This window comes from Puccinia triticina, chromosome 3A (genome assembly GCF_026914185.1).
Source record: "Puccinia triticina chromosome 3A, complete sequence".
In the NCBI taxonomy this organism is placed as follows: domain Eukaryota; kingdom Fungi; phylum Basidiomycota; class Pucciniomycetes; order Pucciniales; family Pucciniaceae; genus Puccinia; species Puccinia triticina.
In genome coordinates, this window is record NC_070560.1 from 2,498,235 (window position 1) to 2,523,690 (window position 25,456).

Consider the following 25,456-nt stretch of genomic DNA (forward strand, 5'->3'; position numbering starts at 1 on the left):
CAAACACGCTGCGAACTGCCTCCGGAAACACAATGAACAAAAATCTAACAGTAATCTTGCCCGGTTTGGAATTAAGGGAACTGGGGACATTGATCCAAAAGAGGTTAGTTACAAACTTAATACAATGAACAATCAAATTACGCTGACCATAAAAAATTTACTTAGGTTCCTCAACTTTGCGCCGTATGGTGCGCTGAGGCCGCCAGGCCTTTTTCAGCTCTAGTGGATGCCAGCCACCAGGCCATTCTTCACCCGACAGTTGTCAAGAATCTCCCAACAAGACAAGTTGTTTCGAACAATATCCACCGGCTCTACTTGGCTATACAGAGGGATTATAAGTCAGTTTTGGAAGTGAGTGCTGCTCTCATTGTTCATTATTTTCTGTTTTCTTGGACTGATCGTTTGATTGTTTGATCATTTTATTTTTTGATTGTTTTATTAGGCACACAAAGGTGCATTGTACCTTGGAGTGGACTCCTGGCAGTCACCCAACGCTTTCGACATCCTGGTGATCGTCATCTACCGACTAGCAGGGGAAGAATCAGGGGATCCAAAGTTAGAGGCCATGCCTCTAGACTTTGTTCGCCTCTCCCAAAGACACACAGGGGAGTATCTAGCCGAGACCGTCCGCCTGGTTGTTGAGAAATTTGGAATTCAGCACAAGGTCAGTCTCAATTGGTTTTCTCCTGTGATCGATTCACTTTCTGAGACATCTCCCTTCAGATATGTGGCATTGTCAGCAACAATGCAAGCAACAATTTGACCATGGTACAAGAACTGAAAAAGCAGAAGTGGGCCCGGTTTAAAGGGGAGCCACAGTGGGTCCGGTGTTTTGCCCATGTACTGAACCTGATCGTTCAAGGGATCCTACGGCCCTTTGGAAATAGTAAGCAAAATCCGTCCGGAAAAAATCAAACTGAACCCACTTTGGATGATTCCGAATCTGATGATGATGATAACGAGGGAAGGATAATTTTGCAAGTCTTTTTCTCTTTCACTGTTGTGTTCTTTCAAAATACTCATTTATCTCTCTTATGTACTAGCTTTGACACCAAGCAAGATATCCCCTCCTGTAGCGATTCCGAGAGAGATGATGAGAGCGAGAGTCAGTCTTGTGACGAAAAGTATACAGAAGATTTGGAGCTGCTTAGTCTTGAGGATATTGAGAATGCTAGCGAGGAAGAGGAATGTGATTGCTATACAACTCAATGTTGCAAAGTAACTTTGGCAAAGGTTGGAAGCTCATTATTGTTTCTTTACAACTTATTCCCCTGTAACTGATGTACCATTCCTTTTGCCTCTAGTTTCGTGCCATTGCGAAGAAACTGAAATACTCCCCAAACTCAAAAGCTGAATTCATTGAAATATGTTGTGAAAAAGCTTGTGAAACTCCTCACACCGTTGAACAAGATGTGCGAACCCGTTGGAATTCAACCCTCATCCAAGTAAAGAGTATTATTTGATGTCAGGATGTGATGTAAGTCTATATTGACATTTCTGACCATACGATTTTTGATGGTATTGGTTTAACCAACTGAAGGTATTTGTTTTTTAACCAACCCCAGTATCAAGTGGCAGCGTCACAAACGACATGGGATCAATTGGAAGTTCCACCTGGATAAGTCCGACTTTGACTTGGCACATGACCTAGCGGAAATATTGAACTTGTTCTATGAGATAACACATCAAATCTCGATCTCAGGCTCGGCTCGCTTATTGAACATTGTCATGTACATCGATCAAATTACAGATCATCTATCAACAGCAATAACGGGTTCCCATTATCCACCTGCAATGAAGAATGCGTGTTGAATCAGGTTGAAAATCACAAACAAATACTACAGCTTGACTGACTCATCCCCTCTCTATAGGATAGCCATACGTAAGTACCTCTTGTCATTTACCTCATTGCTTTACTTTTGACTGATGATTTTTGCTTGTTCAAGTACTTCACCCATTGTTCAGGGACGAGTACTTCAAGTTACTCCAATGGGAACCCGAGTGGATAGCCAAAGCGATACGACTTGCGTGGGAGATGTGGGTTACACATTATAAGCCAGGGCCCATAGCTACAAACCCATCTTCAGCAACTAAAATATCAAAGGTAAATGCTCTTATTCCATTGATCAAATATTGGCTCATAAATTAAGATGTGTATTAATGTTTCCCAGCCAAAGACTAGCATGCTAGCTGGCCTTGGCAACGCTGCTGCGGCCCGAGGCGGCCACTGCTCAACTGACGCGTTGGATATCTGGCTCTCTGGGGCACTTATCCTGGTGGATGAGGAACCAGTCAATCCATTGAAGTGGTGGATTGAACAGAAGAAGTCTGGAAACCTTCACGGGGGTCTTGTTCAAATGGCACTTGATGTCTTGAGCTGTCCAGGTCAGTTGAAAATTTCCTGCCTTTCCCTCTTTGTTGCTCAAGCTGATCAATCTTTCAATCTTTCACAGCGACATCAGTTGATGTCGAACGTGCTTTTACTTTTGGTCGCAATTATGTATCACAAAGGAGACACAAGCTCTCTGCTCGTTCTTTAAGCAGGGGTATGGCCGTGACATTCTATTCAAAGAATGGGATAATTGAAGATGGGGTCTTGGTCAAGTGGAAGCAAGGGATTCAGGCAGAAAAGAAGGTTCAGGCAAAGGGGAAGGGTAAAAATAAGATTGTAGTTATAGATTAAGTATGGTATTAGGGTACCTGAGTGAATCACATACAAGTTTCGAGAGCATGTACACGGGTATACCGCCGCGGGTACCGCCGGTACCCTCCCAGGGGGTACCAGGTGTGGTACCAGGTACCAACTTTTGGTCAAAAATCAACCCGGTACCCGGACCCGCGGCGGGTACCCGGGTCCCGATCATCATCTTCAAGTTGGGATAAAGAAATAACAAACAGTAAGAGAAAAAGAGAGGATATGAGAGATGATAATCAAGGTTCTGTTGAGCTGTAGATGGGAACTAACATCCACTAGAAATGCTACTCCTTAAGGGAGTGCTGCCAAGCTGTACCAGAGATTGAATTAGACAACTCAAATCAGCCACAATTTTTAGACTTCCCTGTGGATAGTCAAGGTTCTTTAAAGGGAAAACTATTTTGTTTGTTACTGACAAAAACCACAGAAAAAGAAGAATATGCAATCAGAGACATCCTTGGGATAAAAGGTCTGGATATATGATGACCTGTGATCAAAATAGAAGATGTCTGGAGGTGTAGTTCTGGTCTGCTGAAGTCTGTGGATCCTCCAGCTGCATGGGGGATCCTGAATTCGAAAATTTTCAAAGTTGGATGACATAATCACACATGTACATGTGGTTTGGAGCGCTCAGGCGCACCTACACGACGCTGCTGCACATGTGCGTCACAAACCACAAACTCTATGAAGTAGCAGAGATATTGGAAATTTATCAGTAGAAACTATGGTCAAAATTGAATGAGAAATAGAATCTCAAGTCAAAACAGCCTTAAGTCTTAAGGTTAAAAAGATATAAACACATTAAGGTATAAAACGAAGATAAAAGGCAGTTTTAGGTCAACTGCGTTGACTGCTGACACACCAGGCCTGTAAAAAAAACAATCCCAAAACATTGTCCAATAATACTTGCTCAGTTTGGGACATTTTATTTTTTTTGCTCAGGATGCTCAGTTTCTTCCCCTGAGTGAAATTTTAGTTTTATTTTTTTGGGCAAAATAATAAATGTTGTTTGTAGTGACTGCACCAGTTCACCTGGTGCCAATACGCTCTATTCAGTCTGCCTGAAATTCCCGCCAAATTCCTACTCCAACTGATCCACTTAGTCCGTACATCCCAAAGGTGGCTTCAAGTTGAACCCTGGTTCTCTTGCACCTTCTTTAATTCATGGTCCCGCAGCTTACCCCGTTTGCTGACTTTCCACATGATTTTGTAAGTGGTACATTCAATGTTTCCCTCAGTATACATATGGGACGCATAAAAACACCTGCTTATTGTCTGTTTAGATATATAGACTGAGCATTTGCTCAGCCGCCCCACTGCATTTCAGCCTGTCTGCGGTGAGCAGAAACTCTACGCCGCTTGCCTATATATGGTGTTGCAAGCCCATCTGGGCACTCACCAAAGTTTGGCCAAAAAAATGCCAAGCGCGCGTGGCTGACCCTAAAGCCTGCTTGGCCAATCCTCAAGCCCGCCTGGCACACTCCCAACCCCCGCTTAGCACATTGCAAAGTGGGTGGGGTTTGGCACAAAGCCCCGCTGGGCCAATTTCAAGCGAGGGTGCCACGCAAGCCAAACCCTGTGCCGGCCATCAAGGAGAGATGTTTCCCTCCTCAATGGTCGGTCTACAAACTGGTCATTAAGAAGGGAAGACTCCCTTCTTGATGATCAATACAAGTATTGCCCACCGCGAAGGGAGTCTTTCCTCCCCAATGACCAGCCTACAGACCGGCCATTGAGAAGGAAATGCAATGTTGAGAAGGGAGAACATTTCCCCTCCTCGAGGGCACATTCTTCTTGCCTTTTGAGGCAGAGACATGGGCCGGCGTGTTGAATGCCAAGTCACAGATCCCATTGGCCCAGAGCTTGATCTTGGCCAAGCGGGACTTGGCTGTGTGCCAAGCTCTGCCCCCCGCGCAACCTGCCCAATCAAGCCCGCAGGGCACATACCCAACCCCCGGAGGCACTTGGCCAAGCGGGAGTTGTGTATGTATGTGCCCAGACGCGCTTGCAACACCATAAAGCACCACACCTCCAAGCGCTATACATACACATGTATGTCATCCGCCAAGCTCTTCTCTCACACTGACTCCTGTTGTCTCCGCTTGTTGCCTTGCCCTCTGTCAAATTAATATCCCTAGCTTCCACACCCCTGTCTAGCCTATGATGTCAGGATCCCACAGGCCGTCTCTGCGCCAGCTACACCAGCTGATGTAGCCCGCTTTGGCTTCCATGGCTTCCCCCAATTGCCGCCTCCGCTGGCCTGTTCAGTTTGAGTACAGCTCTGTGTGCTGCTTCCTTGCCGCCTTCAGCTGTGCTGTGAGCCTGTGTCCCTAAAGTGACAACATGACACAAGGAAAACGGTGTGCAAAGCTTGTATTTCTTGGGATAAAGAACTACAAACAGAGAGAGGGAGAGAGAGAGAGAGAAAGAATGAAAGAGAAAGATATGACCAGGAGGTGGTCTACCTACTCTTTGTAAGAGGATCCTCAAAGTCAACTTGAACAACCTCAGAACGCTGTAAGGACAGCTGTGCCAGACCAAAAGGGGCTACAGCCCCCGCGCGCACAAAGGAAACGGTGGGGGAAAGAGAATAGTAATACTAATCTGCTCTGATTTTTAGACTGAGTCTAGGTTTAACAGAGGAACCTTTGATCTTGGTGGAGTTGAGTAAAAAGAGAAGGAAAACAAGCAGTCAAGAGACACAGAGTTCCACTCTGAGATAATCAAGGTTCAAGGAAAAGGTATAATTACTGTCAATATCCTAGGTGCCTGTGACGGTAGGTGTACTGGGAGTGTGGTACACCACCGCTCAAATTTGGGCTCGGGTTGACAATGGCCAAACGTTGTGGTTGGAAAAAGTTTGGGCCGGGTGGGCGCCAACCTGCCCGCCCAGAGTTTGACCGCGGGATCGGATTGTGTCAAAGATTAGTCGGGCCCAAGAGGGGCCCGACCCATCCAGCACCAGGGGGGCCACTGGGTCGGATGGGTTGGCCGCAAAGACTAGCACAGTGGTATTCAACGTGTTTTTTGGGACCTTTGAATATTTGAATATGTGGAGATATTTGACGGAAAAACTTCCAAAATACTTTAAAAACACCAAAAAATTACATTTTTTGTGTTTTTGACTTCTTTTGGCTCATTTCTGGGCCATACATTTTTGAGGAGGTCATCTGTCAAAAATATCATGGTGCCAAAGATACTTACAATAGTGCCGGAGGCATATCTCATAATGGCGGACGCACTACATATTCAGAGTGCCGGACACACTTTTGATAGTGGCGGACGCACTTTTGATAGTGGCGGACACACTTTTGATAGTGGCGGACACACTTTTGATGGTGGCGGACCCACTTTTGATAGTGGCGGACGCACTTTTGACGGTGGCGGACGCACCTTTGATAGTGGCGGAAGCAGCAGTGCGTGCCCTTTTGCGCCCTGCGTGCTTAGTGTTAGCTCAATTGTGCCTATCTGTGTTAATGCTACACTAAAGTCTAAAATGTATCTGTGCTAACGCTACGCTAAAAGCTAAAATAGCTTTGCACCCTGTGCGCGTAGCGTCAGCGCAGATGCGCGCGATTGCAATAACGCTACGCTAAAAAAGAGCGCATTTGCGCTGCGCTACACTACACTAACAGCTATGGTTAGCGTAGCTGACCCACTTTTGGGCCTTTGGGCCCCAGAAAAGCTTGCATTGAGCCATTATTCAAATTTATTCAAATATTTGAGCTTAAATTTGCCCGGGAATTATTTGACTTGAATCAAATACAAATACAAATACTCGAATCAATTCAATTTGATGTGCTAGTCTTTGGTTGGCCGTGGCTAACCCAGCCAACCCATCCCGGCTCTGATCAGCGTGCCCACAGGGGAAGCTGGTTGGGTATGACAAGAGCCCAACCAGCTTCACTCAGCGGGTGGGCCAAGCCAATCATGGCTGGCGCTGAGCAGCGCGCCAACATTGCACTCTGGTTGAGACTGCGTTAGGCCAACCAAGATTTTTTTTTTTTTAAAAAAAAAACATGTTTTCTGAGCCTCTTTCCATTTTTGGAAAAAGGCTAAATAAGTGAGAAATTACAAAAAAACAAAAACAAAAAGGATAAGTCTTGGTCAAAATCCAAAGACTTTGTCTGACAAAATTTAGAGAAATGGTTTATCTGGTACAATAAACCGTGTGAACCACATAGAAATGTGCGGTGCCCCAGTTGGCAAGGCTAGTGCTAGTTCCTCCTCTTTGCACAGCAGTGTTGTACGGGGTTTGCTTCCAGTGGTAAGGCAAATTTTTTTGCTGGGCCATTCTCAAACTGCTCACCGGACCCCAACCGCGGCGCTCACGGCACGCCAACGTGTGCAGTTTCTCCGACCGCGGGCTCTGCACGTGGGTCCCACATGAGGGTTTGTGCCGACTGCGGGTCCCGTGACCTCCCGCTCAGAGGCATGCCCAAAGTTTAGGGCGGGGTCGCGGGGGTCGCCTCCACATCAGAACCCACTTTGAGCTGCGGTTGGGCGCGCTCCGTGGTGTATCCTCTTTGGGGTGATCCTGGGTTATCTGGGGGTTTGGTTCTGGTTGTCTGAATTCTGTGTATCCTCCTGATGCAAGGGGGATCCTGACTTTGAAAATCTTCACAGTTTTCTTATGTAATTACATATGTGCATGTGATTGGCGTGACTGGTAGTGCTTACATGTCACAACTGCGCATGCGCGCCACAACTCAATAACTGTAACTAGGGTCAAAATTGCATGAGAAATCAGAAGCTGAAGTCAAAACAACCTTAAGTCTTAAGGTTAAAAATATATAAACACATTTAGGTATAAAATGGAGATAAAAGGCAGTTTTAGGTCAACTGCGTTGACTCTAAGGCTGACATGTGCGCTCCATTCCAGATCATTCAAAATCCACAGTCATTGATCTGTGTTTTCTGCACTCCGCACTGATTGCTCCATGGACACTTTTGACATGTGTGCCAGATTTGATCACCACACCCAAGGCACTAATAACTGTGCCAGAGGCACAATTAACTGTGCCAGAGGCACTATTAACTGTGCTAGAGACACTATTAACTGTGCCAGAGACACTATTAGCTGTGCCAGTGACACTCTGTACCACACCCCTTTCCTGGGGTGAGATAATGCCATACAGCTCACCATGTGCTCTCAAGAGGTTATTCAGTCCACTGTAAAATTTAGGTGCACTTTGGGGCACTGTGGCTAAGGTTTTGGTAGTTTTCCTTAGTAAGAAATCTGCCAAATTGGACCAACAGTAGCACACCCATTTTTGGGGTATGCTAATGCCATGCAGTACATCATGTGCTCTTAAAAGGGTCCTTTTCCTGCTATGAAATTTTGGTTTGCTTTGGGCGCCTCAGTGAGAATAGATATTACAATTATTTTTTGTCAATTTTGGTAAAATTGGAGTTCCAACTCCCATTCCGCATTTACAAATTGGAGTTTCAACTCCCAAAATTTCCCTGGGTCAATTTTTGGTCCTGGGGATCAGGGCCCAACGTCCACTCCATTTTGGAGTTGGAACTTCATTCCTTGGGAGTTGATTAACTAAGACCCTAAAAATAATCTGAAAAAAGTAGGTGGACAATTCCCAAATGTCTGCCCAATTTGGCCAACAAAAAGACCAGGAGTTGTTTTTCCGCCAAATGTTTTAGGGGAATAATTTTTTGCACAGTACTCTGTGCCGTCAAATTTTTATGCTTCTAGGTTCATGGGATAAAAAATTTACAAATAGAAAAAAAAAAAAAAAAACTAAGGGTGTTCAAAGTTGAAATCATATTTTTTTCAAATCATAAAATCATAAAATCATAACACTTTTGAGTGATTGTTTTTTATGTACCATTTTAGAATTGTTGCTCTTTTTTGACTGATTGGGTGTTACACATTTTTTTCAGATTAAAATTTTATGAATTTATGGTGTTATAATTTTATGCAGTCAACTTTGAACACCCCTACTGAAAAAATTAGGCGGACGACTCCCAAATGTCCGCCAAATTTGCCCACCTTTTGTTAGACCAAGGAGGGGGCACTCAAAATCCTTACTGTTTTTGTCCAGCCTAATGTGTAGCGGAAATGTGTCTCATGGATAAATATCTGATGATTTGTAGTACAAGTGGTGGTCGGGAAGCGTATGTAACTTTTGTTTTCTCGTTGCTCCATCGAAAAAAGGAATTTAAGATCAATGGTCGCCTCTTGCAATTTTCTGGCTGGCTCTACGCAACCCTATGAGTTGTAGCATCAGGTGTTAAGTCTCAAGTTGACCGCCTTGTTTTCTGCCGGTGACCAGACTAGGAGTTTGAACAGAGACAAACAGCCAAGTGCTCTCTTCTCAAAAGTGACGTGTATTGTGCTAAAGCTCGCATGGTTACATAGCGAACAGAACGAAGAGAAATAAAACTCATAATGCTCCCATACGCGAATGTAGCATCGGGTGGACGAGTCTATTGTGGAGACTCAGGATTCCACACCATACATGAGGATAGATACACACCTCTAGCTTTTGTTTTCCGCGCTAACCAAACCAGAGGCTTGAGCGGCCAAACTTGTACACTCGCCCATGTCTTGTGCTGAAGCTCACGTCGGTACAAGCGAACAAAACGGACCGAACAAATGTCACACTGAGCAGCTGTCTGCTGGAATGCCCCAGCTGTTCACAATGTTCCCAGATGTAAAGAATAGGATCGGGTAGACGAGATTCTTGTGGACTTAGGATTCCAAGCCATACAGGATAGATACATAGCTCGACTCTGCTTGTAAACTCACTAAAATCCAGGCGTCTCAAGACCAGCCGATGCCTAATAAACCATCATGCCGCGATAGCAGGGCATCCGGTCCGTGACACCGCCGAATGCAGAACTCCAATTGGATGGGATTCGATCCTGAGGGATCCATGCCTTCAATATTTGATTAGTTCCCAATTGTTTGCTTCATCGCGGGCATGATTAGACAAGCTGATTCGCAAGTTGTGTGTCGAGAGTCGAAAAACCTATGCCCATCGGCCGTACAAATAGCGGTGGGCCGCAGGGAGAGGCGGCTCTAATAATCTTCGTGAGTATCAGGGGCCCGGGCTTCAGCATAGGCTACAGTAGCGACTAGTTCAGAAAGAAAGTAAAAATAAGGAGCATTTGGCTCGGTGGACCATTATTATACACTGTAGGGCTCAAGTAGAAACCACTCAACCAGCAAACAAACAACAACCCCTTTTTTCGTCTGCCCCAAGCAAACAAAGCGTCGAAGTTGTCGCCTCAGTCGTGGTTTTGGGGACCAGAGAAAGTTTTTTGGGGCGCCCGGGATGACTTAAAAGGCCCGCCCAGCTCTCCCTTTTTCCCCATCAGCTCCCACTTCCTCCGATCCACAAAAACCGTCTGCACTTTTTTGTTCCCCCATCGAGACTGAGAGTCATATTCCGCTTATTGACTCCTTCAATCCGTCCAACTCTCCAGACCTTCTCTTCGTCCTCAGCTGACTCGACATGGGAGCTCGTTTGGGCTAAGCCCAAGTAGACTGCATTGGCTTTTGTCACCTTCGATGAAGACGGCCAACCAATTATTGGAGTCTTGTCTAGGGTGTTCTGTCCCGGCTTTGAGTCCAAGGCTATGCAATATCTCGTAGTACAGCGACAACGATGGGGTATCCATTTGACTTTTACTCCTTCATTCTATGGTCAAGACCCAAGTCTTGTGATTATCTTTACCTTCAGAGTCGTTCTTCTTCTGATTTCCTCAATCGCGCGACTCTCCAGACCTTTTGCAATATCTCGCAGTACAGCGTCAACGGTGGGGTATCCATCCGACTCTCACTTTTCATTCCATCGCCAAGACCTTAACGCTTGCAATTCTCTTTGCCTTCAGCGTCTTTCTTCTTCTGATTTCTTTGCGACTCTCCAGATCTTGACTTCCTCCTCTGCATTTTGGAGTATCAGTGACCCGACTCATATATTGTTGCCGTCCTGATTAGACTCTCTCTTGGCTTATTTTCTTTGACCGGATCATAGTATGGCATCCGGATCCTCGACCGACAAAGGATTCATACTTTCTGAACAGGCTCATCCACCCGATGAACAGGCTCACCCACCTGATGAACAGGCTCACCCACCTGATGAACGGCCTCATCCACACCATGAACCACCCCATCAACCCGAAGCTGATGGGATGCCTGTCCCATGGCCCCACCGGCCCCGAGTCCGTACGCACTCATGTAGAGCATCAATGATAGGGATGGTTTTTGTCCATCTATTTTTGCTCAGATTTCTTTTGAAGCATCACGGTTTATCGTGTCTTGCATTACTATCATTTTTTCTTTTTCTTTATATTTTTCACCTCGATTGATTTCTCTTCTCGTTCGTCTATCTTCCTGCATCTTCCTCGTCTGGATTTTGATCTCGTTACTCTGGCCAAGTTCACTCCCCTTCCGTCATCCCGAGATGAGGTCGCCGAGACCAACAACAACGACCCTGCCGCCAATCTAGAAGCTGAGTGCAAAAAGGAGAGCCAAGAAGAGTACGAAAGAAGTGGCACTCAGCCAGACGCGGGCTCACCACCCCCACTATCCACGTCTCTCTCACTCCGCGACTACCGTCGCTTATGACGTTATTTCTCATCTCTCAAGTCAGGTGCTGATATATCAGCTCGATTCCTGCGGAGATGAGCGTTCCTACTTCCCTGTTTCGATGCTCAGTTGTGCTCGCGATCTCTTTCATTCATCTTTCCAAAGGCCTCTCCCCTCCTCCTTGACTGATCCCCTCCGCTGCCCAAATATACACATGGCGAGTTTTGATCGATCGGCGCTCAGCGCTGGTATTCTGATCGATTGGCGCTCAACACTGGCGGAGTTGACCTGTCCGGCAGCAGAGAATTATTATTGGCCTCGTACCGTGGCCGTCTAATTGGGGTTGACCTGTCCCGAAGCTTGGTGTTTTTGCTTCATGGTCAACGGATGGACGCCTAGCTTCCCCACACAAATCAGGATACATATCTCCGCCATACAAATTGCTCGAAAGAGTTTACAAATGATACGAAGTACCTTTCTTACGAACCCACATACTGCACAATCGAAAGCGTACAATTATACGAAGTGCCTTCCTTAGAAGCACACATCAACAATCAAACCGACCAACTATACGAAGTGCCTTTTTGGCGACTTAACATACTGCACATTATCAAATCTCTGCGTCTTTTCCTTCTCCATTCAGCCTAGATATTTTGGCCATTCGAGCTATTTCAAGCTTTTGTAGCGTTCTGGCTTGTGCAGGTATAGCACTCCGAGTCACTCATATACCGAATATAGGAGGCATGACTCGGAGCTACTCGATTCATATATAACAATAAAGCCCTATATAATCGAAAGCCGAACGCATCCATATAGCGAAGGGCAGCTATGTTGTAAGTAGAATATGTATATATGATCTTGTTGTAGGCAGCTCTGGCTGCATTTCGAGTTGTGTGGTCTTGCCTTCTCGTGACCACCAGCTGGGTCATCCTATCGAGTGATCGCACTATTGACTGGGAACGTGTTACATGTTCACCAGACTCTTTAGAGTGTTGGTCCTCGTGAATGGGTGAAGAGCGAAGATATTTCCTTCTGTGGAAGCACATTTTCATCTTTTGGTCGTCTTCCGATCGCCTCGAATCGGGGTTTGGATATTGAGACAGGTAGGTCAATCTTCGCGGCTTTCAGTTTAACGCATGATCCAGTATGACTTCCAGCTGATTATCGGTTGCTTTTCTTTTTGCTTGGAGCTGCGATTGACGTGGCTGGCGACTGGCGACTGCGACGTTTCCGGGTTGATGATATGAAGGTTCAGGGACCAGCCGCGTTTGCCGAGCCTCGTTTGGATCCCGGCCTTGCTGCGCCGACTCGGTGACCACTCCGATCACCAGCTTCCGGGACAATTCTTGCCTTTCCTTATTGCCGATTGTTTATTCTGGTTGTTGTAATGAAGTAAATACCCACTGTTGCAATTGTGGCCAGCTTTGAGCTTTTTTTGGCCTGATGGAGTGAGACTCGAGAGAATCTTATCTTTTCCCCGGAACCACCGTCGAAGGTTTGCGAGTCCGATCTGCCGATTTGGCCCATGGTTTCTCGCACCAGCTTCATCGATACCCACCAGAATCAGCAGAGCAACGGGACCACCAGATGGCAGTCAACGGCCACCCAGCAGAATCATCAAGTTCATCTTGTTTGTAATACCGCCCTGGAAACCGCAACACGCGCCAGGGAACCTCACTGGCGCGCATCAAACAGGGCCGAGTAGGACTGTCTCGAGGAGAACGTTGAAGAGAACGATTACACCGTCTATACCGCTGGCGATCTGGAGTTCAAGGCCGAATAGGTCCGCAAATCTGCCGCACGCAAGACCGCCTTCGTCGAGAACCCAGTTGAGCCCCCTATCTGAACCAGCTTTTCTCTCTCCACACATATCCTTCGACCTTCTCTTACCCCGGTGTTCATCTTCTTTCTAGGTCACCTCGGCTGGGATGAATAAATTCACACCGGTCCAGATCGAAGAGTTCGAAACCACGATCCGGTATTGATCTCCTGCCGTTGAGTGTTCTTCGCACTGGAGGCCAACAGAGGCCACCGGGTTGAAAATGTAATCTGAGCTCGAACCACGATGATGAGCAGCAGCAATCAACTCAAGCCCAGCGGGAGAAGCCACTCGAACAGGAACCGGGTCTCGATCCATCTGGCCAGTTCAGCTAAGCAGACCGGCACCCCAACGGCAGCCGCCGCCGGCTCGGCCTCCGCCCATCGCGCCTCATTCTCCTCCAGAGTCCACCCCCACACCCCTCACCACCGCCGGAACCCCGTTTTCGCTCAGCATACTCCGGGATCAGCGAATCTGCCCTCCTCAACCACCAGGTTCGGTGGGCTGTCTACTAAGCAAGTCGGCAAAGTAACTATTGCGCTTCCCTGCCCTTATTACCATCTGGTCCTGATCTTATACGTTCTCTCTGCATAGATCTTTTCCGCTATTGCGAGTGTCCGCGATCATTGAAGACCGCAGTCGAGAGCCAACTTTCATGCTTGATCAGACAACCTAAACGTAAATCTAGTCTTCAACAACAACAAACGCGTAGAAAAAAACGCTTTCTTTTCGATCTTAAATCATCTAGCCAAGCAGCACGCTGCCACCCATTTGTTCTTGAAAAGCTGAAGTAAAGGGGGAACAAAAAACTGATACTCATCTTCCTCTGGTTTACATTTAACAAAAAATGGCGAAAACAGCGATTTTTGATGAACGCAGTATCCAAGCTATCCTCGTTTTCGCACGTGCCGTTGAACACATGATTCAAAAGGGGAGCCACCGAACGAGCCAGTAATGAGGCCAACAGACAAGTGATAATGAGGGCGCGAAATCAGAGGGATCAAGGCAAGATTGGGAGGAAGAGTCGATGGACGCGGATCAGACATGAGAGATCTTGAATAAGCTGCGACTTGGCGACTCACACCACCATCCTTGGCGGTGATACAAGCCCAAGAACATGACCAGATAGAAGGAAGCCTCGGGCAAATCTTGGGTCATCTACCTACCCTCAACCTCCAACAATCTTGATCAGCTTCAACATGCTTCGGCCATCAAGTATCAGGAACTCGACATCATCGAAGACTTCTTCATTCTCCTCGGTATCGAAGGCACCCTCATCGAGTACCATGAAAACTTCTCCCCCGACGACCCTTTCCAAAGACTCCAGGGCGCTTGATTTTCTATCGGTCAGTGTTTGGGTTTGTCACCTCTCTTTTCTCTCTCCCTGACTCTATTTTTCTTTGGTGACTCTCGGTCTAAAAGATGTGGCTTGAATCAAAGAACTCTTGCTATCTTAGAAAGCGTCCTCCAGACTATCTCTTCCCAAAGTATATCTATCATTTCTTTGGAAATTCATATCAACAGAACAAAGTTAACAACATGACGAATTAATAAACATCGCCGGACGCTACAAAAGAACAAAAGGGAAAGACAAGATGGTGATTGAGAGAGAATGTGTCTAATTTGGGGCCGATCCAGGCCCATCGTTGCGAGAGATAGTCGAAAAGATCCTGTCAAGGCTTGGTCGATGCATTTGTTGCAGCACATAGGCATCTAGATTGCGGGATGTTCAAACACGCGCAATGTGCGTCCATTCGAGACATTTTGAAGGTCAGTGGGCTCCACAATTTCCGCTCTTATCCCACGAACACGATAAGATCGGAAGACTTACTGGGTCGGCTGCGCTCGCTCAAGCACCGCTTCTTTCTCTCTCATGGAAATAGCTTCACTACCTCCCTCGACTCGGCCTCCCACGAGCTCGGCAAGAAACTCAGATACGTCAACGTTTCCCGGCTCCAAAACCAGTTCCGTCTGGCCATTCGTAATCCGCGTAGTTGGAGCTCCAGCGACCCCTACGAGGAGGACGTCAAAGTGACCATGGCCACCACCAGCTTGACCGATTGGCTCCTCCGCATCGTCGGCGCGACCGGTCTCATCGGCACCAACTTAGGTTGTACGGCAGCGGAAGTGGCGGGAGTGGAATCAGCGGTGGAGGTGGGGAGGGCAATAAGTGACGCGTGGAGAATGCCGAGGCGTTAGGGGAAGCGTGGAGGATGTGGAGGCATTGTATACAATCGGTACTGGATCGGATGAGCTCGCCGCTGCGGAGGGGGGAGGAGGGAGGTCAACCGGAGGGGGAGAAACTAAAAAAGAAGGACTGAATGGGGTTTTTCGTCTCAGCAAGGCAAAACACAGAAGTTGATTTTCTGAACTGGTGGTGATCTCATACACAGGCCTTGACGCCTTGCAACTTAACGGTCCGCTTCCCACTCTCGTTGGTGATCTCACGGAAAACAATCTTGCACTGTCAATTGTTCGTCAGGTATCTACTCCACCTCAAGCACCTCGAGCAATCCCTAACGACCTCCTGGACCGATCACATCAAATCTTCTTTGAAAGTCCACCCTCGACTGGAGTACTGAAAACTCTGGATCTTCAACTCCTGCGGGCTCAGATGCTCACCTTCGCCCAGTCGCTTGATAACTTCATCTGCTTCAAGGTGCTCAGAAAAAACTGCCGCAAGTTGGAATTCAGGCTCGCTAATAAGGTGGACACCGTCAACAGCCTCTTGAGAGAATATCGTGACTTTTTGGACACCTGTTTGAAGGAATGCATGTTGACAAATAAATTCGAAATTGTCAAAGGTATATTACCTCTTCCGTCTTTCTCCCCTGTCTTTTCGATCCGACGACGACAATGATAATGGAGACCACGACGATGACGACGACAACAAGAATGATCGGAAGAGAAAGAGGAAGAAGAATGCGGCGGCGGCGGCTTAGTCACTCTTCCTTCTTTCTGCACTGTAAATAGGAAATACACCAGATCCGATGGCTGATTCTCATTATATGTTTCTCTTTGTGCTCAGCGTTGGCGTTGGCCCTAACTTAACTAAGTCCCTCTATTGGAGGGGGGACGCCGTCCCGCAGAGACCCTCCGAAGGAGGGACTTATGCGCTATGTCAACCCCGCGGCAGTAGATAAATTAGAAAATTCTTCTTTTTTTTTGATCTGCTGTAGCGCCTGCGTCTGCTATCAGCTGACTATGAAGTCGCCCAACAATCGGAGGGGCTTTACCAGGAGATTCACACCATGTCAATTTCTACTCTTTCAAGTTCCTCACTGCTTCGCTATACGACATTTATTGATTGCATCGCTCCAATGTGGTTTTTAGGCTGAACCCGTAATTGGTGCCGCATGTTATGTACAACTAGCTCTGCATGAAATACAGTAATTCTATAGAAACATAATGATACTCGCAACATGATGGTGATAAACCAAGATAGCAAAATAACAACAACTTGAAACTAAGGCCCCATTTATAAACAAATATTTGAGTTTTATTTTGAAAGTATTTGAAAACAATTTTGAAACAAAAACAAAAACAAAATGAAAGATTTTTGATTTCAAAAATCTCTTGGGCAAGCTTCAAACAACAGGGTGCACATATAAACATTTGTGCATCCCTGACTGAGTAGCCTGCCGGAGTGGGTAGGCAGGAGCAAGATATCTGTGACACGGGCCAGGACAGCTGGAATACATACAGCTCCAGGACCGGAGCTTGAACCGGATGCTCCGCTGGCCCACGAGGTTCCCTCGTGTGAGTACAATGTTCCTTGCTTGCCAAAGACCTCGGCAAGCAGGTCAAACTATGTATTGGCACCAGTTTGGACCGGTAGGTCCAACAAGTCCTTGGAGCGGCCTGTCCGAGCAGTTCTTGGACATGGCCATCACCAATTGGCCCATCTGCTTGGACAGGCAAGTCTGACCTCTTGTTGGACCGCCATATCCCAGAACGAGGTTGGCTAGAGGAGTTGTTGGACATGGCGGTCCGAGAATTGGTGGTATACATGTACCCATTTGCAACCTCCGCCGACCCAGTACAGAAATTTGAATGGGGAGTAGTAGCCTGGCAACCATACAGGTGTACTGCCATTTCAAAAGTTCAATTCCTCAAATGTTGGATTTCTGAAATCTCAAACACCCCTCCCGGGTATGGAGGCCCTGACACGCCAATAATGCCAACAAAAAATTAAAAACCACATTTCACGCCTCTGAAACGTCAAAAGTGTCACAATTCTTTCAAATTCTTCCAAATTATGCCCCTGGCCCGCCATACTTGCCAGGTCCAAACTGATCTCAACCGCCATGAATGCCAAGTTTCAGGATGCGCTGCGGTTTCATGGGTTTGGCCCGCCAATTGTGCCACAACCATGCCCCCAAGATGCCAGACCTTGACCGGAGGGATTCCCCCGGTCAAGAGGTACGTACACCTGCCTGACCGGAGGGATTCCTTCCTTCAAAGAAGTGAGTCAACCCGCGAGCTGGATGTGTCCAGCTCGCCGGGAGGACCTCCCTTGCCAAGCTGGATACATGCACCCAGCTCGGTAAGGAAGCTCCCGGCGAGAGTCCACCCAGAGAGCTGAATGTGTCCAGCTCGTTGGGAGGACCTCCCTTGCTGAGCTGGATACGTCAGGTCCGATCAGGTCCCGGCGAGCTGGATACATATTTATCCAGCTCGGTGAGGTCCTGGCAAGCAGGATGCATGTGCATCCAGCTCGGCGAAGGAGGTCCTCCCAAAGAGCTGGACACATTCAGCTTGCTGGGGGGACTCCTTGGCAAGGGATGTCATTCTAGCTCGCTGGGTGGGACGAAAGGATCCCAGCGAGCTTGAGCTGGTTACATATGTCCAACTCGTCAAAAGGACTTCTTGACAAGGCAGCCAGGTTTTCAGCTGAGCCCCGACCGCCAGTTGGGTATACCTGACTATGCGACACAGTCGGATGGGCCGCGGGACACGCGTCAGTCAACGCTGGCGCTGGCGTTGGCATCTGTGGTGTGGGAGGAGATATATAAACATCCTCCTGCTTACTGACTCAGTTGGGTAGTCAGGTATACCCGACTGGCCTTGGTTGGGGTCCAGCCCTACCATGAGGGGCCAAGGGTAACATTAGCAATGGGAGCATAGCCTTATATTCGGTATATTTTGTATCATGCTCCGTGTATGGGAGCGGAGGGGATGAGACACAGGGTGTGGTACTGATTACTGGTTGCAGCAAGGGATGACGGAATGTGTGAAGCGAAATCAATGACAAAGTAGATTGTGATATATCATATGTGTCTGGGTAGGGGGCCTTCCATACACATTACACTGCTGAAACCATTGGAAGTTGGGAGGGATCAGAATATTACAGGCTGTTTTTGTACCTGTGTGGCAAGTTTGGCGCTTGGATTCATTCAAAAATGGATTTATCATTTTCAAAAAAAAAAAAAAAATTGTTTTTATTTGTTTTGGCATGATTGGCATGTCAGGGCCTCCATACCCGGGTGCGTTTGAAGAGTTTTGAGATTATTTTGAAATGAAAAGAAGTCAAAACAAAGTTGGTTTTGATTTCAAAATGATTTCAAAATAATCTCAAAATAATCTCAAAATAGCGTTTATAATTGGGGCCTAAATTTGGGCCACCCCTTGTTGTTGGTAGATCGACCGACCTTTTTTTGCCTTGTCTGCATGAATCATGGAAGTCCTGCAGAATATACCAGTCAAGCCGAAGGCCCTGGCACATATGACAAACAACTCACTTTCCGAACATATCACCACGCAATCAGTCCAGTTGTATCACGATCAGCCAAAAGATTTTCAAGTTGAAGCGGTTTCTTTGCTTGTTTGTGGCAAACATACTTTTGTCCGCGTTGGGACTGGGTTTGGGAAAACTCGGATATCCAAGATGTTTTTTGGCCTGTTCAAAAAGAAGGTTGTTTTTCTGGTATTGAACCCATTAGATTCCTTAGGGGATGACCAGGTAGGCTGATAACTTGTCCAGACGCTTTTTGTTACATTTCCAACACTGAAATGACAAATGTATTATTCATATAGGTCCAAGAGAAAAAACTTCTAAACATAACTGCAATAAATCTCAATAAGATGGCTTTGAAATATGACACTGTCAAAAAGATCAAGAAAGGGGAATTCAGCTTTGTTTATCTTGTAAGTCCCAAAATTAAATTTCCAATATACCCGCAATTGGCTGACTCTCCATCATGGCAACAGAGCCCTGAGGTTTTTCTCAATAACTTGCTTTTCACTGAGATGTTTTTTAGCCCGGAGTTTCAAGACATACTATTGTTGATTGTTGTGGACAAAGCCCACATGATTTACTTGTGGGGCCTTGTGGTATTGAAACAAAGCAAGTCGCTAATCATATTTGCCTGGATTGAAGATCGAGCTATCTTCCGACCGACTTATGGACACATTGGCACTCGCCTCATGGCAACAGACAAGATCCCCGTGCTACTACTCTAAGCAACCTGCCGCCCAATCGCTGTATCCACAATAATGAAAAGTTTGATGCTTCAGCCCTGCAACATCAACATGATTGATGGTGAACTCACACGCCCGGAAATTTGCTTCATTTGGATCACAATGAATTCAACTCTGAGTTCCTGCAACAATTTGTTGAGGATATCTGCACCTCAGACTAGTACTTCACAGGCTGAATCGGTCCCAATGATAATCTACTTGGGGACCCGGAATTGCACATTCCAGGTTATGAAGGTGGTTAACAAGGCTTGCAATACAAAGAAGCACAAATACAACCCTCAGGATCCTTTCATCCGTTTTTATCACTCAGTTACAAGTGATTAGGACAAGTTGCGTACCATGGAAGACTTTGGGAATGGGAAGGTCCCAGTGATTTCTGCCACAATGGCGTTGGGACTAGGGCAGAATCTCAAACGTGTGCGGTGTGTAGTACACATGGGACGGCGAGACCCTTTGGCCATTGTGAAAATGGTGGGGAGATGCGGGCAAGATGGCAATTCTGGCTTGGGTTTGTTATTTGTGGAGCCAACACGCAAGAACGGCAAAAATGATGTGGCCAATTTTGAAGATGGCGCGGCACAGAATGACAATGACCGGATGGATGCACTAGCCATCACAAAAGCTTGTTTGAGGATAGTCCTCAATATAGATAACAAGTCCGTATTTATTTACAGCCTACAACTCATACCTTTATTTGTCTGACTGAAATTTCTCATTAGACTTGGGTACATCCCTCTGTCAGCTGACAACCCAAACTTCTTGGCCGAGAAGACACAAGAAGAAACCCAGTTATTTTGCAAATGTGATTGCTCAAACTGTTCCCCGGAGGACACTGAGGCTCTGGTGAATGTCATCCAGCAGATGACTGTCTCTAACTTCAACCAAATGCTCAATGACCCAACTTCCATCCCAAAAGATCCCTCAATAGTCATGATGACTCGGCAAAGAAAGAAGGGGCCGCCCAAGGGGACATGTAGATATCCACAGCATGTGTCCGAAGACCTTGAACAACACTTGCTGCACAAGTTTCATATTTTCTACATTGATTTCTTGGGGACTCCAAAGCCCAAATTCCCGTCCTCAACCTTCTTTGGGATTCAACATGCACAAGATATTGTTGGTTCTATTGATCAGATTTGCAATGGCAAAAATCACAACAAAAAGCTTCTGGAAAAACTCATAGGCGGGCGGTGTTTTGATGGCCAGATTGAGTGTTTGGACTTGGCCATAAACGATTGGATGGATAGTGAATTCTATCAACTTCACTTAAATACAGTCGCTAAGCTGGATAGCTTCATCGAAGCAGAGGGAATACGTGTTCACGCCAAGTTGGCTGCCGAGCTTGCCCAGCTCCAAATGAATGCATCAGCCCGTTGAACTGCGGAGAAGGAGGCTAAGGTGGCGGCGAAGGACGCGGAAAAGGCGCGGGTTGCGGCTGAAAGGGCCGCTGATCGATTACGCAAGGCAGCTGACCAAGAGGCAGAGAAAGAAAGGCTTAAGAACAAAAAAGCCGCGGATAAACTACGCAGGGATAAAGAAAAACAGGCCAAAAAAGCGCGCGAGGAACGGGCACAAGCAGAAAACAAGGCGGCAAAAAAGGACCGCGCGGTAACAGATCTAGCAGCTAATGCACCACCAATGCAGAGAAGTGACGGCCAGGCCTTGACAGGACAAATTCTTGAAAATGGATCGGCTTTTCATGCTCTCCAAATTGCTGTACAGGATGAGCTATCTCGGGCGCGTGTTGCAGAAGAAAGAGATCTTGTGCGCAAGAGGACGGCAGAAGAGCATAGGTTGGACGATGAAGAGAAGGAGGCCAATCAAGAAGAAAGGCGAGCAGCGGCGGAGGCTTCCAGGGTGGCGAAAAAGGTGCATGAGGATGACCAAAAACGGGCGCGTCGAGTGGAAATAGGGGCAAAGAAATCGGGCGCTCAAGCTAAACGAGTACAGCGGAACCGACAACAGGTGGCCAAGGCCATATGTGACTGTCAGAATCACACGGATTTTGATGGGATTTGGGATCAACTGGCTAGGGGTGGGGAATGATGAAATTATGTGATTGAGAATAACTCACATTTTTACATGTTGAGCAAGTCTAGACTTTCGCCATCTGATGCTTCATTGCTGAGGTCTTGATGCTCAAGCCCGGATGCAATGTTTTTTTATTTTTCTACGCTCTGCTGAGTCACATCCTCATCATACATTGACATGATCCCTTGAGAGTATGGCTTGAATCGATTGAGGCCACTCTGCAGGAATTGCTTCTGCATTTTGACAATCCCCATTAAGTAAAAATCTCCAACGGCCTCCTCAGGAGCTCCGTCTGGAGGAGTTTGACCCAACCGCTCACTCTCCGCCATACGAAGGAAGTTGTTGATTGAGTCAAGATTCAACACATTCTTGTGTGACTGGCGGACCACTTTGGATCCAGATTCTAGTTTGATGAGTTGTAAGAGATATTGGAGCTGAGCGGTAAAAAATCCAATGCACAGATCATAATGATTGAGCTTACTAAAGATATAATGTTTGAGAATACTTCTTTCAACCGTTTGATATTGGTCCCAATGCCTGAGTGGTTGAAGAAATACTTCAACCAATAATTTTGCACCTCAAGGTAGAAGTCAGTGGTCACAAAGTGTCCCGGCCTCCCTGTTGGAGACAAAAGCAGGGTATTCAACACCAATTCTGATAAAGATTCCGGCAGGATGTAATTCAACAGAACAATAAGTTTTGGAAGGTGTTTAGAATAATGAGGCATTCCCCCAATGCCTTGGCTCATCACAGCCCATCTCTGCCACATGAACATGAGGCGGCCATAATCAACATCTTTCATGGCGCGGTTGGCCTCCACGATGGTTGCAAAGTCCCGTATCCAGAGCAAGAAGTTCTTGTGAGCGGGGAAGCTTTGGGCTAGCTCAGATTGATGGGCTTCGCCAGAACAGAATCTCTCGTATGTTTGCTTGACCCAATCTTCAATAGTCTCACTAGATAGCTTGAGTTGGTCAGCCGATAAAGGCACGTGAGCTCGATTCGCCACCAGTCTATGTCCACCCAAACAAGGCTTAATTGGCCACCGTTCATCCACACATGGCATGCAAAATTAGCAAGACACTCACAGTACACAATATAATAGGGTGGCCTCATGGATTTTCTCCACATGTGAAAGCATCAGATTGAAGTCTTTCTTGGTCACCGGCTTCTTGGTGGGAATCCCAAGTGCATGAAGTGTCCGCCAGGCCCCGGTATCACGGGCATACTTTTCATTTCTCCAGTGACCAAGGAAAATTGCTTGAGAGAGGTTCCACAGGGTGTGCGCGGCGCCCGGAATAGGTAGAACATTATCAAGGTTATTGTGATTACCCGCTGCAGGCGTCCTCTGCCTCCTGAGACTATCAAAGATATTACATGATCCTAGGTCGCCTTCTATGATCTGGAGCCGAGAGTGGAATTCCTCTGGAGTTAAACCACTCTGCTGAATCACACCAGTGAATACTTCACCCACCTCAAGGGCAGAATTATCAGACGCAAGCATCAGTTTCAGCATTGAAATGTTTGGTTCAACGCGCGTAATTGGATTGACTTCAGGTGGTGACTTTTGTAGCTTGATTCTTGTGTCAACTGGGGTGGCAATGTACATAAGAATGACACGGGTAATCTGAGACTTGAGTGTTTTTTCAAAGTGTTTGGTGCTCTCAGCGGTAGGTGTCAACATGTCCGGTTGCATAACAAGTTTGGTGCCCTTGCGTAATGCTTCATTCAGGGCTTCAATGGTGAGCTGGGTGGGATCTAGCGTTTTCAACAAGTTGGGCAGAATTGAGTGTCTGTATCCCCAAGTACCGTGAAAAATCTTGCTGGTGTGATCAATGGACTTCATGTGTATTTTTTCTTGAAAATCTAAGTTGTTGTAGCATAAGAATGGAGCTATCTTTGGGGAGTCATCTAAATTGAATCTAGCTTTCAGTTTCTCTTCAGCCTCATTACCCAGGCTCTTGAGGGCAGCAGGCGCAGTTCTGCGTGAGGAGCTTAATCCTATGTAGTTGAGGTATGCACTAACCCGCTCTGTTACTCCTGTGGCAAGAAATACCAGAGTGTTACTCAATTGAAACCCATTGTGTCAACGGTTTTGCCCAAAGGCAACCATTGCACAGATGGTACGGGCAATCTATTTTTCAAAGGAAGCTCAGGTTAAGAATTGATGTAATTCAACTGATTGAAAACACTCACTGTCTCAACACAATTTTTTCTCCTGGTTGCTGGGTCACGGCTTTTCTTGAGGAATGATCCATCAATATCCGGGATATCATCTGATGGATCAGATATATTTTCTTCATCAGAGGCCTCCTCAACTGGATTGGCCTTTGGATCCACCGGTGACTTGCTTACTGGGTAAGGTTTATTCCCCTGAATTTTAGCACATAGGAGCTGGTATAGAAAAGGCATCCGTTCTGTGAGCTCCTTGTTGCGAGCCGCGTGTTCTTCCTTGGAGAAAAATTGCCAAGACAAAGTTGAAGAGTTGTGATATGATCCATTGGGTGCAATCCCACTGCGAACATTTTGGGACCCGACTATCTCAATTGCCTGTCATGCACATAGAGGGTTTATTATAAGAAACAGATGACCATAGAAGTCATCAAAAGTGAATTTAGAGTGTATACTATAAGAAACACATGTGATTAGAAGTCATAAACAGGGAGTTTTGCGCACTTGAGATAATATAAACTGCTCCCAGAAAGCATGCCCGGCCATGTGAGCGCAAACATGTTGCTTGATTGTTAAGATTAAATCCTCTGTTGTGTCCCAGCCAGTGTCCGCTCCCCACATACGTCTTCTGAAAATCATGTAGTCGCTGTCATGCGTGAGGAATGCAATGATAACTTGCTTTGGTGTCAAGTTGAGACTTTTCATCAGAGCGCAGATTTGTTTGAGTTTATCTTCCATAGCAACCCAAGGAGCCCTATGGGGCACTTCATGAGCGCTGGTGGGTTGTTTGTCCATGGGTTAGCAAATTAAACGGTTCGCAGACAGTCAGGTCGGGGATTGTCTTGGTGTTGAGAGTTGCGGTGTACAAACTCCACTTTTGGAGTATGGAGTGCTGAAGAGGCGGTCGGGGAGGAGCAATGTAGACTCATGGGTTTTTCTCTCGACACAACAGATTAAGACTCGATTGCTCAACATCTCAATAGCCGATACGACCAGGAATCTCTCCAGGCTCTAATAGGTGCATGGTCAGTACTCAACGTGAAAAACCTCAGATCTCTGGACCACTGCCGCCGCCAACTCGAGCAAAACGGCCGAAACAAACAAAAGCGTACAAGGCTTTACTCGCACTTCCCCCTTTACCACCGTCTCCCGTTGAAGAAAAACCAGACCCTTTGGAAGAAGATCGACCCCCTTCACCATTCATCTCGGAAGTATCTTATATCTTTTCTAAAGTTATCACCCGGCACATCGACGAATCACCATTGGCCCCGATTTCATCAGGCAAACGAATTGTTGTACAACCTTTCGGCTTACCCATCGCGATTGTAATCCCAACACCTGAATACCGCCCACTTATCAACATACCTCGAGAACGATTCACACCCCAAACTTCTTCTGACACGTCACCGACTTCCCCCGAGAACATTTCGATACCAGAATCTCCCATTTTCTACATGTCACAAGCCAGCACAACCGACGTCTCCCCTAAGAACAAATTCCTTCAACAGCCAAGCATCTATAAACAAGATGTCGAACCGTTGGCCGACGACGGCAGCAACTTCACCAAATGGAAGCGGGGACTCACCAGGGTTATCCTACTTACACTCGGGCATTCTAGCTTCTTCGACAATCAAGAAAACTACAAGAAATTATCGGTACAAGAGAACAACAGCCTTCTGTATTTCATCCAAATTACGGTCCACGATGAGCT

The 25,456-nt window shown here is 46.6% G+C and overlaps 5 protein-coding genes across 5 annotated transcripts; all 5 read left to right on the top strand.

Annotated features, from left to right (window-relative positions):
- Positions 1-9,255: 9,255 nt before the first annotated feature.
- Positions 9,256-10,201, top strand: PtA15_3A302 (uncharacterized protein; the record flags this gene model as incomplete). The annotated part of the gene is made up of 2 exons (XM_053167258.1): positions 9,256-9,366; positions 10,142-10,201. The coding sequence occupies 2 exons, from the start codon at positions 9,256-9,258 to the stop codon at positions 10,199-10,201; spliced, it is 171 nt and encodes a 56-aa protein (XP_053018492.1).
- A 492-nt stretch (positions 10,202-10,693) lies between these two features.
- PtA15_3A303 (uncharacterized protein) lies at positions 10,694-11,285 on the top strand (the record flags this gene model as incomplete). The annotated part of the gene is made up of 2 exons (XM_053167259.1): positions 10,694-10,879; positions 11,097-11,285. 2 exons carry the CDS (start codon positions 10,694-10,696, stop codon positions 11,283-11,285), a joined length of 375 nt encoding a protein of 124 aa, XP_053018493.1.
- Positions 11,286-12,771: 1,486 nt separating this feature from the next.
- Positions 12,772-13,231, top strand: PtA15_3A304 (uncharacterized protein; the record flags this gene model as incomplete). Its single annotated transcript, XM_053167260.1, has 3 exons — positions 12,772-12,876; positions 13,030-13,074; positions 13,160-13,231. The coding sequence occupies 3 exons, from the start codon at positions 12,772-12,774 to the stop codon at positions 13,229-13,231; spliced, it is 222 nt and encodes a 73-aa protein (XP_053018494.1).
- An 80-nt stretch (positions 13,232-13,311) lies between these two features.
- PtA15_3A305 (uncharacterized protein) lies at positions 13,312-13,695 on the top strand (the record flags this gene model as incomplete). Its single annotated transcript, XM_053167261.1, has 2 exons — positions 13,312-13,593; positions 13,660-13,695. The coding sequence occupies 2 exons, from the start codon at positions 13,312-13,314 to the stop codon at positions 13,693-13,695; spliced, it is 318 nt and encodes a 105-aa protein (XP_053018495.1).
- A 7,488-nt stretch (positions 13,696-21,183) lies between these two features.
- PtA15_3A306 (uncharacterized protein) lies at positions 21,184-21,591 on the top strand (the record flags this gene model as incomplete). The annotated part of the gene is made up of 1 exon (XM_053167262.1): positions 21,184-21,591. The coding sequence occupies one exon, from the start codon at positions 21,184-21,186 to the stop codon at positions 21,589-21,591; it is 408 nt and encodes a 135-aa protein (XP_053018496.1).
- Between the last annotated feature and the right edge of the window lie 3,865 nt (positions 21,592-25,456).